This window comes from Rhinolophus ferrumequinum, chromosome 24 (genome assembly GCF_004115265.2).
Source record: "Rhinolophus ferrumequinum isolate MPI-CBG mRhiFer1 chromosome 24, mRhiFer1_v1.p, whole genome shotgun sequence".
Lineage (NCBI taxonomy): Eukaryota > Metazoa > Chordata > Mammalia > Chiroptera > Rhinolophidae > Rhinolophus > Rhinolophus ferrumequinum.
Window position 1 is genome coordinate 7915473 of NC_046307.1, and position 19382 is coordinate 7934854.

The 19382-nt window shown below is 37.1% G+C and overlaps 1 protein-coding gene across 8 annotated transcripts in view; it reads left to right on the forward strand.

Annotated features, from left to right (window-relative positions):
* Positions 1–19382, forward strand: part of CDC42SE2 (CDC42 small effector 2) — a 105023-nt gene that overhangs the window by 67315 nt on the left and 18326 nt on the right. For all 8 annotated transcript variants that reach the window (XM_033096386.1, XM_033096384.1, XM_033096385.1 and 5 more), the window contains one exon: positions 2280–2617. In XM_033096386.1, the coding sequence (XP_032952277.1) occupies positions 2564–2617 (54 nt within the window). In that variant the 5' untranslated portion in view covers positions 2280–2563. The remainder of the gene's footprint in view (positions 1–2279; positions 2618–19382) is intronic.

Below are 19382 nucleotides of genomic sequence, written 5' to 3' on the forward strand. Positions count from 1 at the left end.
TACATTTTAAAGCATCAGATTTCAAAATCGAGTATATTTTGAAACACCAGAGTAGGTCCATATCTGTATGTAATGAAGATATGTACACAGATCACCCGAGTAGGTACATATCTGTACGTAGTGCAACATTGATGAGCATAAAGAATTTTCTGTTTCACACAAAGGCGTATTTATTTCTATAGAATCGGTTAAGAGATTTCATTTCATAATGACTGCTTAATGGCAAGGTCTTTGATTCAGGATGGAATTAAACTTGTTAAATAGCAACACTGAAATAATCATGATATTGTGAATTTAGCCTTTTGCTGTTACATTCTTACGAAGAAGGAAATATGTGAAATATACTTTTCTTTTGAGCTTATAAACTTCCACAGTATTTACCCAATTCAGTGGACAAAGCTGATTTCATTCGATACTGCCACTTCCTTGTTTTGGGTGAGATGAAGAATAGAATGCTTATCCCTGCTTGAAAATAAGCATCCCAGGTTCCAAATTTTAACTATGGCAAATAATGTAAATTTTCTTCCTTCTGATCTTCCTCCTTGAACATATGCAAAAACTTAACATGTCATTTTCCTGTAGTTTGTTAGAAGACTTGTGCTCTGGACTTTGTAGAACAGGGTCCCAGATCCATACTTATTACTACCCACATTCATACATTGAGCATGCATGTATTATCTTCACTGAGGATCTTCATCTATACAAATAAGTAACATTCCTGCCTTACCGAGTTCAGAGTCATGGCTTCAGGGAAAGCGGAATTTACAAATATGTGATTTGTATTTTACCACTTGGAACAAAAATGTTAACATCTCTGAATAATCAAATTAACACATCTTTGGTCTTTGATCTTTTTATTTCAAGGATGGCATTTTCCCTTTGTTCTACCTACCACGCTATCTTTTAAAATTTTATATCCAGTCTCTTGCAAACATTTTCTACATGTGGTGACTCTGCTTTTCTCTCGCCCTTCACTCACTTCTCAGCCCACTGTAATCTGATTTCTGCCCTAAAACTGCTGCAGCCAGGGCCACCAAGTGTCAGCAGCACATTCTAACTGGCGGTTCTCAGTCTGCTGACTCAGTGGCAGTTAACACTATTGCCCACTTCTTTGTTGAAACAGGCTCCAGTGACACCACATTAATTGGTGTTTCCTCCTCTTTCTTTCTGAGAACACCCAAAGCTCCTCTGTAGACTTCTCTTTCTCTACCCATCTTTTAAATGCTGCTATTCCTTAGAGTTCTTGTTGCTTCTCATGAAAATGCTTTCCCTAGAATTTGGCATTCATTGCTTCAGTTATAATCCGCTGATGGTTCCAAGGCTTTTTCTTGGCTTCAGAGCTAGCTGTGTATCTAACTGTGTACTGGCCGTCGTCACTTGACGGTTGTAGAAGGCTGCAGGTGATATGAACCTACATCAGTGTAGCTTCAGGCTAAAGAGGGAAAACTGTTGCCTCACAAAACCAAACTTCAGTTGCACAGGTCAAACGGGTCACTTCTCGTCTCTGCTTGTCAGTATTATAATCTCAGAACCATCTTCTGCAGGAAGTTTGGAACATGGTTGGCTGGGGTCGACCTTCAAGTCCACAGCTTGTCAGTCAAGAAGAAAAGATAGGTGCACTCTGTCCAGCTCCACATGGAAAATTGCCTGACATGGATTCTAACGAACTCGGCTTGGTTGGCCCCCTGGGGATAGAAAGTATTTTGACTGACAATCATTCCAGTGGTGGTGGGGGCAGGGATCTAACGTGTCGATTCAGACCCCATTCATCTTTCATGTACAATTCTAATTTCAAACGAGGCAATAATTTTGCTTCTAATTATTGATGAGTTATAGCTGACTGATTATATAGAAAGAGTTGATTGCTATGGCCATTACTATCTGGGTTGTCTATGAGAACAAAGGACTCATGTGAAGAAAGCTATATGAAAATGATTGGTATTTCTTTTTGGAATTAGAGACTTTTGTATGGGAATCAAGGTGTTCTAATGATTTTAAAAAATGTATTAGATTTTTAAAAATTTATACTTTATAGTCATAAAATAGGACGTTCTATGAAGACAAGGATTTCTTTCTTTGTTTGCCGCTATATCCCTAACAACTAATACTCAAAAAGTGCTTAAAATCTGTTGAATGAATATCAGTTTATTAAAATCTTGATTTTTTTTCGAGTGTTTACTTTTTGGGGAAATAGTCTTAATTTTATCACAAATTTAAGAAATAAAAGCTTCTAAGGTTAAGTAAAGTAACTTTTCTTTTATTTTTCCTTTTTTTTCTAGACTACCTGTCATAGGTCCTGAGTCAAGACGATTTTTATACACCTTCCCGGTGGTTCCGAAACGAGTCTCTGTAGAACCACAAGCAAAGAAAGGAAATAGTCTGACTTTTTCTTCATTAAATTGACTGTATAAGATACTTGACTTCCAGGAGCAAAACACAGAGAAGTAATACAATTGTTATTCGACATCATTGGACATACACCCTGTTGAGGAGCGTTTGTGAAGCTTCCTGAGTGGAGATTTGGAAACTCGCTTGGTGCTCACTTATACTTTGGACTACCAGCATGAGCGAATTCTGGCTCTGTTTCAACTGCTGTATTGCCGAGCAGCCTCAGCCTGTGAGTATGACGTAACTTTATGTGCGTGCAGATTGGGTGGGGTGCTTATGAAACATACCACTGGTTCTCAAGTCGAGGGCAGTTCTAAGAGGTGTCACAGAAAGTAGTTCAGTGGAACTCAAAACATCTGGTTTGAAAAAAAGAAAAAGAAATGAATGTTTTTTGAGTAAATACTATGTGTCAAGAACTGTGCTAGACCTTTGTACATGACAGAGAAGGTGGTGCTCTTCTACCAAGGAGGTGACTTCTGGCGGAACAGTGAGAGGAGGAGGAGAGGGGGGTGGAAGATGGGACAGCCAGATCGCCCTCGCATCCTTTGTGATTTACCGTCTCATTTTCCTCACAGCATCTTCCCTTTGAGGAAGATACCATTATCTTTATCTTTCAGTTGAAATAGATTGTTTTTTGTCCAAAGTCACATAAATAGTAAGTGGTCTTAGCTGACTTCTTTTTGGTACATGCCTCATTTTTTTGTGCCTTCTAAACTATGCATATGTTGTTACCTCTACCAAAATCCTGCCCTCCAACCTCCCGTTTTCTGTTGTTTTTGTTTTTTTCTTTTGTCTTTTAAACGCCTAGATCAAATGTCACATCTATAAAATCTTTCCCAGCTATCTCCTAACTGAGCTAATACCTCATCTGTATTCCCACCAAATCTTTAGTTCATTTTTCTGTTACAGCATGGAACTTCTCACATAATGAATAACTGTTCTACAGTCTCTTCCACTACATTTGTAATTCTTTAAAGGGCCCTGACCTGGGGCGGGGCCGGATAGCTCAGTTGGTTAGAGCGGGAGCTCTGAAAAACAGGGTGGCTGGTTTGATTCCTACAGGGGCCAGTGGGTTGCGCTCTCCACAACTAGATTGAAGACGGCCAGCTGCTGCTGAGCTTCAATCTAGAGCAGCGGCTGGATGGTTCAGTTGGTTGCAACAATGTTGCCGGTTCAATTCCCACATGGGATGTTGGGCTGCACCCCCTGCAACTAAAGATTGAAAATGGCGACTGGACTTGGAGTCCATTTCTGAAATCTGTTCTTTTGGTACATGTGTACCTGTGCCACTACCCCGGGTTTTTTTGGTCTAGTAACAAATGTACTCATTATTTATTTGTTTATTTATTTATTTATTTACTTTTGATTAGTTTTAGGTGTACAAAACAACATAATAGTTAGACATGTATACCCCTCACAAAATGATAACCTCCCTCCCCCAAGCTCCTACCCCTCTGATATCTTATATAACTGTTACAATACCATTGGCTATCTTCCTTATGCTGTACTCCACCTCCCGTGACTAAATGTGTATATATATATTATATATATACATATAATATATATATTATATATATATATATACACACACACACACACACACACACACTTTTTTTTCTTTCTTATAGTTGATATAGTACCATACTGATGTATTTTATTTTATCATTTTTTTGGGTGGGTAATATTGGGGAACAGTGTGTTTCTCCAGGGCCCATCAGCTCCAAGTCCAGTCGCTGTTTTCAATCTTAGTTGCAGGGGGCACAGCCCATCATCCCATGCGGGACTTGAACCGGCAACCTTGTTGTTAAGAGCTTGCACTCTAACCAGCTGAGCCATCCGGCCACCCCTCTAGCAACTCAGCAGCAGTTTGTTGCCTTCAATCTAGTTGTGGAGAGCGCAGCTCACTGGACCATGTGGGAATTGAACTGGCGACCCTGTTGTTCAGAGCTCTACCATACTGTTTTAATTGCTGCAGTTACATAGTATATTTTGCTGTGTCATGGAAGAATTCTCTGTCATAGGTTTTCTTTTTCAACTGTATTAAGCTGGATTGTTGTTATATGGGTCCTTGCTATGTTTTTCTTCATATCTTTTCTTTGAGATATTTCATAATCATAATTCTATAAATGTTTACTTTAGGATTGCATTAAATTTAGAGTGTAATTGGGTGAGAATTGACATCTTTAAAATTCTGAGTAATCCCATTGAGAAACATGTTTTCATTTCTATAGACCTTTTCACATTCTTTTAGCAAAACTTAAAAATTTCATCATGGAAGTTTTGCAAATTTCTTGTTAGATTTGTTCTAGATATTTTATAGGTTTTTATTCCTCTTCTGAATGAAATTGTTTTTCTATTACATTTCCTTATAGATTTGTCTAGTATTTAGGAAGCTAATAATTTTAATACACTAATTTTTTATCCAGATACTTTACTGAACACTTTATATTTTCTAATTATCTCCATATAGTGACTTTTTAAAGCCCTTTTCTGATACCGAACCCTTTTGTCCTGTTGGTACCTTACGGCATTGAAAAGATCTCCAGGATGATGTTGAATAGTGTTGGTGATGTTTGAGCATCTTTGGTTTTGTTGACTCTAAAGGGAAAGGTTCTAATTTAAGCATGAAAGGAATGTATATTTTAGTGAATGTATGTTTACATTGAAGTTATTATGTATAATTTATTATCTATATTACCAAGGATTACATTTTCAGGAGTTTTTGAAGACTATGGAATACTTGAATCCTATTGCCATATGGCTTTTAGTATGCCTTGTAATTTTTTGTTGAAAGTCAGATGTGCTAATACTGGGTAAAAGGAAAATAGGCCTTATTTTGAGGTTTTATGCTTATCTGGCTAGGGGTTAGGCCATACAGTTTGCTGTAGCTGTAGGTATCCGGATAAAATTTTTTCAGTGTCCATGGTTTTGTCTTTGGGTTTCCCTAGAGACTTCTGTTATATGGGAGCCCTACTGATGTGGCGGTAAGGTGGTAGGGGAGGGGAAACGTCACATGCTACTGTACACAGGTTCCAGCTTTGTAGTGAGCTGTGCCCTTGTGCTGGGACGCACGCAAGTGCTTCTCAGTTTGGTTTTGTTTTTTTCCCCTTAGTTGAAGCAAAAAGGCCAGAGAGTCTGGAGGTGGTATTTCCCTTTCCCTACCTGGGAGGTTAGAGTTGCCTAGAATCAGATATTTCTCTTCCCCAGCACTGGTTAGTTTCTGGTAAACCTGCAGTCGTTTATGTTCTGGTAAAACAGTTTCTCTTGAGGGTAGGCATTGTTAAGAAGAAAGAATGCTTTGGCTTATTTAAAAATGGCCACGTTTCCCCTCTCTTTGCCGCAGCACAAGGAGGTGTTTCTCTTATCTGGACTTTGAGAACATGGTAGACTTCTAGAGGCAAAACTCAAGCAAGTGTGAGGGCCCTCATAAGACTGGTCCCCCTGGAGTTTTTAACTAAAACTTGTCTACACTGATCTTCTGGCAATTCATCAGGTACAGTTTAGGTTTTACTCCACTGGTCCTAGACGCCCTGGAGGTTTCTACTTATGTGTTTCTGCCCCGGGAAAGTATGATTTTCTGTATCTGCCCATCTCTGCAATTCTGAGGACAGTGGTTCTCTCTGTGATTCCAATTCTCTAATGGATCTAAGAAGAGTTGTTGGCTTTCACTGTGTTCAACTTTTTCTTGTATGGATGGGAGTGACATTTTCTAAGCTCTTACATGCCAGATTGCAAACCAGAAGTCATACTGCCATATTTTTAAAGATTGGTTTATTTATTGCTGGTATTTATAATGTACTCTGCTCCAATATGTAATATAAATATACTCATTAATAGCTAAAACAGAAAGACATAGATTAGGAATTTAAATACCAGGAGCATACGGCCTTAGAATTATAAATATGATCCTTATTATGTTTTTCTTTATATCTTTTCTTTTAGATATGTCATAATCATAATTTTAATTCTATAAGTGTTTACTTTAGGATTGTATTAAATTTAGAGTGTAATTGAGTGAGAATTGACATCTTTAAAATTCTGAGTAATCCCATTGAGAAACATGTTTAGAAATACATTTTCTGCTACAGAAAGGATATGAAAGTTGAGTGTTTTGTGCACATATCACATGTCAGTATTGTGTTATTGTTTGTGGGAAATATTCCACAAGAATTCCATGGGCATCTGATTTCTTAGTTGTTTGGACTTGCTCAGAAAAATGACACAAGCTCAACAAGACAATGTGGTTACTGCAGTGGGAGAACGTTTGTTGGCATCAGGAAAACACATTTCAAGGACGCACTAATAATTTATATATGTTTATAGTCATCAAAACCATACCCTCGCAGTTCTGTTAGTAGAAGAGTGCCTTATTTGAAAACTGCTTGGTCATCTCTAAAGTTTTCTGAAGTGTTTACTGAAATTAAGTGCTGCATGCCATCTCTCCCACTCGTTCTTTACCACCCCTGCTCTCGCACATTCCATGTGTGAAAAAGGAGCAACCCAATATTGGGAAGAACATAGAATGCATTTTTCCTTGTAGTAGCATAAGAATCATACTTTTTCTTCCTACTCCTTCATTTTAGCGCAGTACAATGCAGAGTATAACAGAGTTCCAGTTTTTTTGTGCCTTGGTAATCCACATCTTTTTAATGGACTATAGTGTGAATGCTATAGTTGCTGTTGCCAGATACAGCTAAGGCTGTAAATGTAAAGTTGGGTGGCGTCTTGCAACTTAATTTATAAAAATGAAAAGATTTGTAAGATTTGTAAGCTGTGTACAGGACTGTAGTGAATCTCGACCCACTTTCTGTTCATATTATATGCCTTCTCCATTTATTGTTTTGCCACATGGTACTGATAATTTGTAATGCTGTTTGTCAGGTGATGATAACTACTTTGTGGAAAAAGAAAACAGGAAAAGAAGAGAGAGAAGGAAAAGGGGTGGTATTGAGGGTGTACAGGGAAGGCTTCTCTGATGAAGTGACATTTAAGCAAGGATTTAAGGGAAGAGGGCACACAGACACCTAGGGAAGAGCGTTTTATTTTAGCCAGAGGGACTAGAGTGTGCAGAGGTCCTGGAGTGCAAAGTTGTACTTGTATGTGTGAGAAGAACCTTAAGACAGAGTGGCCTGAGCCAAGGGGACAGTGGTCAGATGTGAGGTCAGAGAGGTAGCTAAGGGTCAGGTCGTGTATGACCTCCCGGGCCAGGAAAAAACTTTGGGTTTTATTCTTTGTGAAATGGAAGGGCAATCATTGAATGGTTTTGAGCAAAACCCCAAGTCGAAGAACATAGCCTTTTTCCATGTGGTTTGAATGTAACAGCCCACACTGAGAGCTTGCACTGACTGACCACATGGCACATTCTAGGCCAGTGAGTGACCTTGTCCCCTTCTGTGCACTCGCCAGCAAGTCCTGTTCGGCGTGTAGTGTGTTCAATAGACAGGGGTTGCTATTCTGGATCACCGTAGGCGTCCCGAAAGCCTCGAAGCCACGACTGTAGCCTGAGAGGATGAACCGGCACTCCTCTGAAAGGTGGCTAGAGGAAACTAGCTGAGGGCATTCTATGATTTTAGGGGATTTATAGAAAATGGAAGTGTGCTCGCTCTGGTGTGTGGTCCATCTCCGTACGTACTATGCTGTAATGGCCTCACGTGGCACAGATTTTATTTAGAACTTCCATTTTCAGGAATCACATTCCATACACCCTAAATGAGGTGAGAAGATAGTAGAAATGTCATCTTTTTTCCTTTTTCCTGCAAATAAAGTGCACGCTCTTGATTTGTCTAATTTCACACAAAATCACATTTATAACCAGTCATCTCAAAACACTTAACAGATTAATGTACTTAATAAAAATAGAAAATTATCCTTATCAGTTGAGAAGTGAAAAATATTCCTACTTTTTAGAAAGGCATCACAGTGAACCAATTCAAATGTTTTACCTGTATTGCTAAACCTAGAAATTTCTGTTTTATACACTGGAACTGCCTGCCCTGCCTCAGGAATGGCCACCGTATTTCCTCGTAGACAGTGTAGTGCATGGTACTCCCATACATTTAATATCTTGTGGAGAAAGGTGGAACTTGTCTATAGGTGCTTGAAGACAAACTGGAAAGGCTCTTGGCATAAGGGTGGGACGGCAGGGTGTTAGCATGCCTGTCTTGGTGTTTCGTGCCCTTAGCCAGTCAGGAAGAGCTGGTAAGTTTGTGTCCGTAGCATTGCTGATGAATTCCAGTTGGGGAAGGGGGTAAGAAAGTAGCAGAAAGTCATTTATTTTCAGAAACTAGAATGCTTTTATAAGTTTGTAAATGTCAGATAAAATACTTTAATGCTTTTCTTAAATTGATCTTTATTCAGGTTGGATTGGTATGTTATAACCGTGTTTCCCCAAAAATAAGACCCAGCCGGACAATCAGCTCTAATGCGGCTTTTGGAGCAAAAAGTAATATAAGACTGGGTCTTATATTATAGTAAAATAAGAACGGGTCTTATATTAATTTTTGTTCCAAAAGATGCATTAGAGCTGATGGTTCCGCTAGATCTTATTTTCGGGGAAACACGGTATATATCTCAAGATGAGGCAAGCCATTTCTTAGCAAGCCATGTGGTTGCTGCCATTTTCAGTTACTTAAAATATGACATCAGCAAAAATAGTAATAATTCAAAAGTAGATAATAGCATCATGAATCCCATGCCCCATCTCTCAGCTTCAACAGTTTCAGTTTTATGTGATCTTGTTCATCTCATTCCATCCACTTTTCCCTTTCCTGTATTATTTTGAAACTAAATCCAAAGCATTATATCATTTTCTCCATAAATATGTCAATATTTATCTCTAAAAGATGATTCTTATTTACCGTAACCCACAATACTATTATCATACCAAAAAATTAATTTAAAAGTTTGTTTTACATGTAAGTGTAAGGTATAGTAAATAATTACGAAGGAAATATATTAGGAATCAAGTATTACTCAAGAAATGCGGCATTGCTACACCCCAGAGGCCTCCTCGTGTGCTTTTCAGTCGTACCCCTCTTCCAGCACCTGGAGGAGCCAGCTGCTCTCCCGGTTCTTACGGTAATCACCTCCTTGTGTTTCATGGTTTTATCATCTATTAATGTATCCCTAAACAGGATAGCTTAGTTTGCCCGTTTTAACTTTAAATGAATGGAGTTCTAATGAATGTAATATTTTGTGGTTTCTTCTTGAATTCAATATTAAGTGTATAAGATTGATCCAGGTATCTGAACTTCATTTTTCTTGAACATTTTGTTGTATAAAACTATGCCATGATATATTTATCCATTAACAGTTCTTTTGAAAATCTGGGTTGCTGACATTATGGGACTATTAAAAGCAATGTTCTTTGTGTCTTTGTGTGTATGTGTTGCCTGGTGAACACAGGGCCTGAGTTTCTTCAGGGTCTGTACCTTGGAGTGAAATTACTGGCTGAAAGTCTAAGGACATTCACTTTACCACGCTAAAGCACGTTGTTTTAATTTGGTGTTACCAGTTTACATTCCCAACAGTGAGTGTCCCAACCATTGCTTCATATCCTCATCAACACATAGTATTTGTCAGACTTTGAGATTTTTGTCAGTTTGGGAGGAAAATGTGGCATCCCTTTGAGGTTTAACCTTGTATTTTAATATAATGAAAGTGAAAAGTAACCTGACTTTTTGGATTGTGAGTCTTGGATTATGCACAAATTAGAGATTTCTTGAAATAAAATTCCCCAATTCAAGTGCCACACTTTTGTTCACCTGCATATTCCATTCATATATTAATAATAGCATGAGATTAGTTTTCAGAGTACAGAGAAAGACACATTAGATAAATTGTGTCAGATTAAGTTAGGACATTATACTGGAAAAGCTTTCAATTTGCTGTTTCTAATAACTGTTGTAGAAATAGATGCAGTCAGTAGCCACCAGACATTCATGTCAGCGTATACTATATATAGTAGAACTTAATTTTAAAAAAAGATGAAAAACAAAAATAGAAAAATTTCCACTCACATCCCAGCAGACCATTTTGAGCACCCCTTGGGGGAATAGATCCCACATTGCAGACCATTGAATACAGAAGAAGCTCTGGAGTTCAAAAACAAGATTACATATCTTTATTGTAATAAAAATAATTATCACTAAAAGGAAAAGAAACCCAGGAAAATTTTTTTTTTGATGAACAGGAGGGGAAAAAACCCATTGTGGCTAAATAATTAAAAAAAAAATATATATATATATATATATATATATATATATATACACACACACATATATGTATAAAATAGGCTCCGATTAAATTTTTTTCACATATGATCCATATGATCATTAAAATATATTATCTATTCTTATGTTCATAAAGAAAATCTTTCTCATTGAGGAGATCATGTTAACAGTCAGTGTGACTCCTAGTAACTGCCGCTTATATGAATACAGAAACATTTCTTAAAAGATCTATTGTTTGCAAGTCATGTGATCACATCTGGGAGATTATGTTTATTTAGAAAACAGTCTTTAATTACAAGTTCTGTCATTTGTGTAAATGGCATGAAAGTCTGCATCTTTTCAAAATAAGGTGGTGAATTCTTAAAATGGCTAAAATAAAGGCACTTCGAAAACACCAATAGCATTAAGTTTTGTTTTACTGATTCCTGGGTTTTATAAACCTAGAAACAGCAAGAATGAAGAGGATTAAGCCTTTATTTGTCTAGAGTTAGTGTGGATTGTGTACTGATTCTCATGTGGCCTGGTACATACAAATAGGAAAGAAAGTGATAATGTTAAAGAATTCCAATTTTATTACTTAAAAAAATCAGAAAGAGAAAAAAATCAGTACTGGACCTGTAAAGTCTAGGTAATAAACTGTTTATTGTTGTAGAAGAATAAAATGTTTATGCAAATTTTATGTAATCTGAGACTAAAGAGAAATTAGAATTTAAATAATTTCTGGGAACTTATGGTATAGTGGTATTTTAATAAGTATCTGGGACTGATATTTATGATGTCTATAGTATATTGAACTTTTTCAGAAACACTTCTTAAGAATCTGTTCATCTGTGATGTAGACATATGTTAAAAACCATTGTTTTTTATCCTTCTCTGCCTTAAACTCATACAATGGGTAGATGATATTACAGATCAATTTTATTAGCAACCCTCATCTGAAAGACAAATTCTAAGATTGCACCTATATCTCCTTTAAGTACCTTGTGCTCTAAAGATTGGGCTGCTTTCTTGTCACCTGTATACATAATAAATATTCTGATTTTTTTTTTTACATAACCTATTTCAGGTGCTTATGCTCCATTTATTTTTGTAGATTGAACTTTTAGTTCCTTGAAAAGCAATTTCTAGTGCTTATCTTATATTTCTCCATTTTTGCAGTTGAGACATTATTTGTTTTTATTTGTGATTTATTTTCTATTTTCACACAATTTTCAAAATTTTAGCTCTGAAAGGCATCTAAGCAGACATCTGTCTAGTCAAATATATGTGTATACATACATATTTGGAAACTATATTAAGAAGTTAACTAGTAAACTAAGTTAAAGTAATGAATTAATGGCAGAGCCTTTGCATTTTAAGACTGGTTTTCTCTTTTTTCTTTGGGAACAGTGTGCACTTCCAGGACTTTTTCCAAGTCAAGTTGTTGTCCTTTCAATCTTAGTTGTGGAGGGTGCCGTTCAGCTTCAAGTTGCTGTCCTTTCAGTCTTAGTTGTGGAGGGCACAGCTCAGCTCCAGGTCCAGTTGCCGTTTCTAGTTGCAGGAGGCACAGCCCACCATCCCTTGCGGGAGTCGAACCAGCAACCTTGTGGTTGAGAGCCTACGCTCCAGCCGAGCCATCTGGCATTGGCCCATGTGGGAATCGAACTGGCAGCCTTTGGCGTTAGGAGTACGGAGCTCCAACCACCTGAGCTACCGGGCCGGCCCCCCAAGACTGGTTTTCTTTATACTATGTGTTTCGGTAAATTTTACCCAAATGAAAACGAATACACCTATGGGATATGAAATTGAATCATGAGACTAATTTTGATAAGTTCCAATGAAATCAGCAGTATTAACGTTTGACAGGCTCTCCTTGCCACCTGTTGATTATTATCTGCCATTTTTGTAGACCTTCCGAGCCCAGATACTTTTCATACATACTAACTGAATGATATTCATGCCTTCTACTCTAACTCCCTGCTTTGCTTTTCCCCCCATCACTCTTTATCTTGTGTGGTTTGGATTTTGGTTTTATTCTTGCAATATCTCCCTGGGGAAAGGGTGGGTAATCCACAGATAGGTCTGCATGCCTCTGTTATGTACATAGGCATATATTTAAAATTTGTTAAGATACTGGGAACAGCATTAGCTGTGTGTGAGTCCTGCACATACAGTAAACAGAACCTCTAAGAGGCTGTTATTAGATGCCATCTTCTTGCCTACTGTAAGAGCAGATAAAATTAGTAAGAAACATCACACAGCTGCGCTTTCAGTAGCGTTTAGCTATGGGAAATTGATCTCATTTTTAGGATTCCCAATGTTGTAAGAGTAGTTATGAAAAACCAAACAAGTTTTTCCCCCTTTTCATATGAGATCTGAATTTCTGTGGGCTTTAGAGTGATTCAGATATGGGTTTGAATCTCAGTGCCAATACTTACTTACTGTTTGACCTTGAGCAGATTAATTAAACCTTTGCAAATAGGAATAATGATAGGAAAAATAGAAATAATCCTATTTCATAGGATTTACTATATTAAAGTAGATAATAGATGAAGTATATTAAATAAGATGATTTATGTAAAGTGCTTAGCTTAGTACCTGGCATATGGTAAATGCTCTTTTTATGGATGGATGTTGAGCTGATAAATTACATTTTCCTCTCATTTTAAATAATGTGGGTTGTTTTTTTTTGCTTTGTTTTGTTTTGATCTTCATTGGTTATTATCAAGTACATTCTATTTGAAATGAATAGACCCTTCAGAGCTTGAAGGGTTAGTCTGTCACCAGAGGTGGTTTGGTTTTCAGTTGCCAGGAAGAGAGATCCAGTCGTCTAATATAAGAGAGGACCTTGGACTGAGCACACACACAACCTCCTGCCTCCCAGAAGCCCCACTTTACATGACATTAAAGGAGTTTAAGAAAACAAAAGGTATGAAAAGATAAAACCCACAAAAAAAGAAAGACAATGGGGCAAAGACATAATCCTGGATGAGAGTTAATTAAAAAATGGATGGTAGAGAAGGAATTTGCTGAATACAGCCACAACCTAATTGTCTAAAGAGGGGGATACTGACAAGAAGGAAGCCAGCATTCTTTCACTGCCTTCCTTGCTCTTGGAATGCCTGCAACTAGGCTGGAATCCCTCAGACTGGCCTTCAGCAGATCCATCTCTAGAGAAAGGACTGGATCTACCTGGTGAGACCTGCAGTTGTGGGCTCCCCGAGGGCAAAGTCAGCTCACCATCTCATCACATTTCATCGAGCCGACTATTCAGCATGCATGCATGTAAGCCTTATTTTGACAGTCCACGATCACCAGACATGAGAAAACTTAAAAGAAATTAACTGAATAAAAGAACTCAGAGGAAATAGATGAAACAGGGAATGGGAAAGAACTGAAACAAACCAACATGAATATTCTTCATATGAGTAAGATGCTGGACTCATTAAACAAGAACAATGGAAACAAATGGAACAAAGGAAAGGAGAGCGAGAGAAACAGTCAAGAAGACACAGTGTTTGGAAATGGTAAAATGGCTGAAACAAAGAAGTCTGATAGAAGGGCTGGAAGATAAAGAAATCTTCTAGTCAGGCAGAGAAAGACAAATACCATGTGGTCTCACTTATATTTGGAATCTAAAGAACAAAATAAGTGAACAAAATAGAAACAGAAACTCATAAATACAGAGAACAAACTGATAGTTGCCAGAGGGGAGGGGGGTTGGGGAGTTGGGTGAAAAAGGTGAAGGGATTAAGAAATACAGATTGGTAGTTACAGAATAGTCCCGGGAATATAAAGTACAGCATAGAGATATAGTCAGTAATGAGTGAATAATGTTGTAATAACTATGTATAGTGTCAGGTGGATACTAGACTTACCAGAGGTATCACTTCAATTATATAAATGTCTACACTATGCTGTACACCTGAAACTAATATAAAAGAATATTGAATGTCAACTACAACTGTAAAAATAATTTTAAAAAATCTTCCAGAAAGTAAAACAAAGAAATAGAGATACAAAAAGGAGAGGGGAAAAGTTAAGAAAATTAGATGACCAACCACAGGACTTCAGCATCTTTCTAATTAGAGTTCCACAAAGGGAAGAACAGAGGCATTGGAGGAGAATAAAATATTAATGTTTCAAAAATTTTATCAAAGAACATTTTCCTGAACTAAAAACAAAACAAAAATCCACAGGAGTTTCTTGTTAAAGGCTTGTTGAATTCAAACAAATGCATACAAGTTAGTGAAATTGCAGACTATATGCACAAGTCATTTAGCTATTTAACCAGTTGTACTGCAAGCTATTTGTGGATGGTGTTTGAACAGTTAATGTTTTATATTAAGTTAAGCAAACAGAGAGAAGCAATTCAACACCAAACATAGTAAAAGGAGGAAATTAATTATAGAATTCTACTAGGCTCAATTGAGAACAATACAAAAAGTTAATAAAAACATTTGATTTTTTCTTTCTCTATTTTACATAGTAAATGTTTGGGGGAATTATGACTTATTTTTGAACTGCAAAGTTGTTTATTTTAGAGTAACTGTCAATACAGTGGTGTGAAAGAAAGAACAGTGGACAAGGAAAGTCTGGGAGACCTGCCTTAATAGCAGTGGGACCTTGGCAAGTAATATGATCTCCCATCGGACATTAGTTTCCTATTGCTCCCATTACAGATGGTCACGAGTTTAGTGGCTTAAAACAACACAAATTAATTACCTTACAATACTAGAGGTCAGGAGTCCAGTATAGGTCTCACTGTACTAAAGTAAATGTAGGCCATGGTATAACATCAGATTTTCTCCGTGCAGTATGCAGGGTGTCCACCACTTACCGAAGGCAGCTAGCGTGTGCGTACACAGAAGTGACAGGAACAATCTCAGGTGGTCCCGCGGTGGCAGGTGTAACAGCTTTAACACCCAAAAGCATTGAAATTAGTTATTATCATTAGTTATTAGAAAAGCTATTTCGGATTAGTTTTTTTAAAACCTATTTTGTACTTCAGTTTTCATTCTTGTAATATGTGACTTAAACCAGATATTAACTTTGAAGTAGAAGGAGAAAAAGAAACACCCTGTGTTTGCTTCAGGTTTCTTACTGAGAGGAGAACAGCTAGTTCCTTCAGTTTTGCTTTTAGCAGTTTTGCCCTTGAAAAGGTAACTGTAAACTTGCTTAGCTATTCCTTTTAAAAACAGATTTTGGGGTCTCCTGCAAACTTCTTATCTGTTACCAGCTGCAAAATTTATACCAACTGGGAAAAGGTTAGTTACCTACTAAACACTAAAGGGTAAAAATATAGACAGCGCTGCACTTAGAATTAAATTTTATTTTTTTAATTTTTCAATTACAGTTGACATTCAATATTACATTAATTTCAGGTGTACAGCATAGTGAATAGACATTTATATAACTTACCATGTGAAAGAATTGAATTTTAAATACATTACCAGCAACTCACCTATTTGTAAATATTTCCAGCATGCAGTATCTTACCTTTCTGTGCTTAGTAACTCCCTGCTTGTGACTCTAGTTTGGTGTTGTGATTTCTCTGTGGGGATCTGTGGTGTGGTGCTCAGCTTTTATAGAAATGGTGCCTTACATGAGTCCTCTTACTTGGGGACAGGTAGCATTCCAGTGAGTTCACCAAGCTCTGGAGGCCAAAGTAGTAGAGTGACCATTACTGTTCCTGGAGTGGAAGATAGGGGTACAAGTAGGTATACTAAAAAGATACACTGTTTTTTGAAGTTTTGACCTAAATATGTGAATTTAGAATCCAAAGTGGGCTATTCAGTTATTGAAGAGCAGATTTTTATTCAGTCTCTACAGTATCTAACTCCTTGTTTCTCTTTCACGTGTCCCTTAACATATGAATCAGATTTTTTTGGTTATGATCTTAGAAACCAGACCTCGCAGGTGCTTTTATCGCCCATATGACTATCTGGGACGGCTGGATCTGGATTTTTAAGCATCTGTAACCAGAACCAGGGACACTGTTAAGACTCTCCTCTCGTCTTTTTCCTGATTCTTTGCTTTGCTTTCTGACTAGAGGTGGGTGTTTTTTCCTCCGTAGGAAACATGGTCGCCCTCAGCTCTAGGTTCATTGTGAGTTTAACCATGAGGAAGAAAGTGCTTCTCCGTGCTTTAGTCCTTCCCAGGGAGGGAGGACTAAAACCCAGGTTGAGTCACGTGCATACCGCTGTGATGAGGGCTGGGGACCACTACGGTTGGCAGCCTAGCAAAATCATGTGGTTGGGTTTGGAAAGAGGTGATTTCCTCAAAGGAAAGGAAGGAGGCTGCTGTTTTCAGAACAAAGAATGCAGAAAGAAATGGCATATGTCCAGTGTGAAGATTTATGCCTGTTTATGCGGAAGGATAAATCTCACTTGGGTCAGTTTGAGTGTCTATTAATACTCTGGTAAAAATGTTATAAAGCTGCCTCAAATCTTTTAAGAAAATAAAAAATGTAGGTCTTGTTGTAGGTCTGGAATACCCTACGCTACCGTTTAAACTATTAAAGAACAAAAAACAAAAAACCAGAAAAGTTAACCCAAATCAGTAAAACAAAAACTGAAGGATATATGAATTGCACAAACAACTCTTTATCTTTTGGTGAATGATAGTTTTGAATGTCAAGAACTTGAATCTCTTTACCAAATACTGAAATAAACTTTGAAGCTATTTCACACCCCATTGATTGAATAACCGAAGTGAAAAAAGTAAAAGAAGGCTGAAGACCTCTAATGCTAGTATATGCCTTCCTCAGGGTTCCAGTGAAGCTAGGGTCTGCCAGCCCTTAGCCCCTGTTTTGACTTTTGTGCCATATGAAGTAAATTTGGTATGAAAGAGAACGAGCAAATGGTAGAGGCTTCCTGTAGTATCTTACGGTTTGTTAATATGGTTCCCCTCCCCCCAAAAATTATAAGGGCTATATCATTTTAAGCACTAGATTGGAATTCATTGGATACATGTTGATTAATTAATCGGTAATAAAAACCTCTGACGAATCATTTATTTTTGTATATTTTAGTCATTGTAATGCCTTTTTCCTGAGGTTACTTTTTTACGACTAATAATTTTTTAAAACCTCTTCTTGCTCTATTTTAATATGTTTTGCTTACTATTTGTAATTCTAAAATGTTATAAAGTTATTATAATTTATAATAGATTTATATAATAGCTTTAAATGTTAAAATTTATATATTACCTTCAAAGTTGGTCTGACTCAGCAGTAAAGGAGTTCATGGACACAGATGGGAGATAGTGGATTTAGTAGCTCAAATGATTACTGATACCTGTAAATAGATATATGACCTCTGTATAATCATCCTGGTATGCTTAGGATTTATCAAGTCATCATTGGAATAAAACCATGACTCACATTTAAGGTACATTGTAGAAAACTTGGTTAGGGCCCAGAGGAAAGGAATAAAAATTATGAGAACTAGATCATAAGACAGAATGATGGAGCCTAAGTTTACTTCACTGTCTCCAGTCTGTGAGGTAGGAGTAGGCTCTTCTCCCTTGCCACCCGTCACCAGTTTTGTTGAGATACAATTGACTAGAACATTGTTTAATTTCAGGTGTACAACATAATGGTTTGACATTTGTATATATTGCAAAACCATCACCACAGTAAGTTTAGTTAACATCCATCACTGCACATAGTTACATTCTCCCTTGTGATGAGAACTTTCAAGATTTATTCTCTTAGCTTTTAAATATACAATACAGTATTGTTACCCTGGTCACAACGCAGCACATTACGTTCCTGTAACTTTTTATCTTCTAACTAGAGGTTGGTGCATTTTGACCGCCATCACCCTCTGTTTCTGTGGGCTCAGATTTTTTTCGATTCTACACATAAGTGAGATCATAGGTGTTTGTCTTTTTCTTTGTAACTTAATTCACTTAGCATAATGCCATCCATATTCATCCACATTGTCATGAATGGTAGGATTTCCCTCTTTTCTTAAAATGGCTGAATAATATTCCTTTTTAATGGCTGGCTGATATTCCATTATATATAGTACATTTTTGTTATCGGTTCATCTGTCGATGGACATTTAGGTTGTTTCCATATCTTGGCTGTTGTAAAGGTGCCGCAGTGGACATGAGGGTGAATATCTCTTTGAGACAGCAATGTCATTTCCTTCAGATAAATACCCAGGAGTGGAATTGCTGAATCATGTGATAGTTCTATTTTCAATTTTTTGACGAACCTCCATACTGTTTTCCATAGTGGCTGCACCATTTTACATTCCCACCTACAGTGCACGAGCGTTTACTTTTCTCCGCATCCTCGCCAGTATTTGCTACCTCTTTTTGATGAAGGGCATTCTGACAGGTGTGAGGTGATATCTCACTTTGGTTTTAATTTGCATTTCCCTGATGATTAGTGATGGTGAGAATCTTTTCATGTACCTGTTGGTCATCTATGTGCTTCTTTCGTAAAATGTCTATTCAGTTCCTCTATACATTTTATAATTGGATTGTTTGTTTGTTTGCCATTGAGTTGTATGAGTTCTTTATATATTTTGGATATCAACCTCTTATCAGATATATGATTTGCAAATATTTTCTCCTATTCCGTAGGTTGCCTTTTAATTTTGTTGATAATTTGCTGTGCTGTGCAAAAGTTTTTCAATTTCATGTCATCCCACTTACTGATTTTTGCTTTTGTTACCTTTGCTTTTGGTGTCAAATACAAAAAAAAATTATTGCCAAGATTGACATCAAGAAGCTTACCGCCTTTGTTTTCTTCTAAGAGTTTCATGGTGT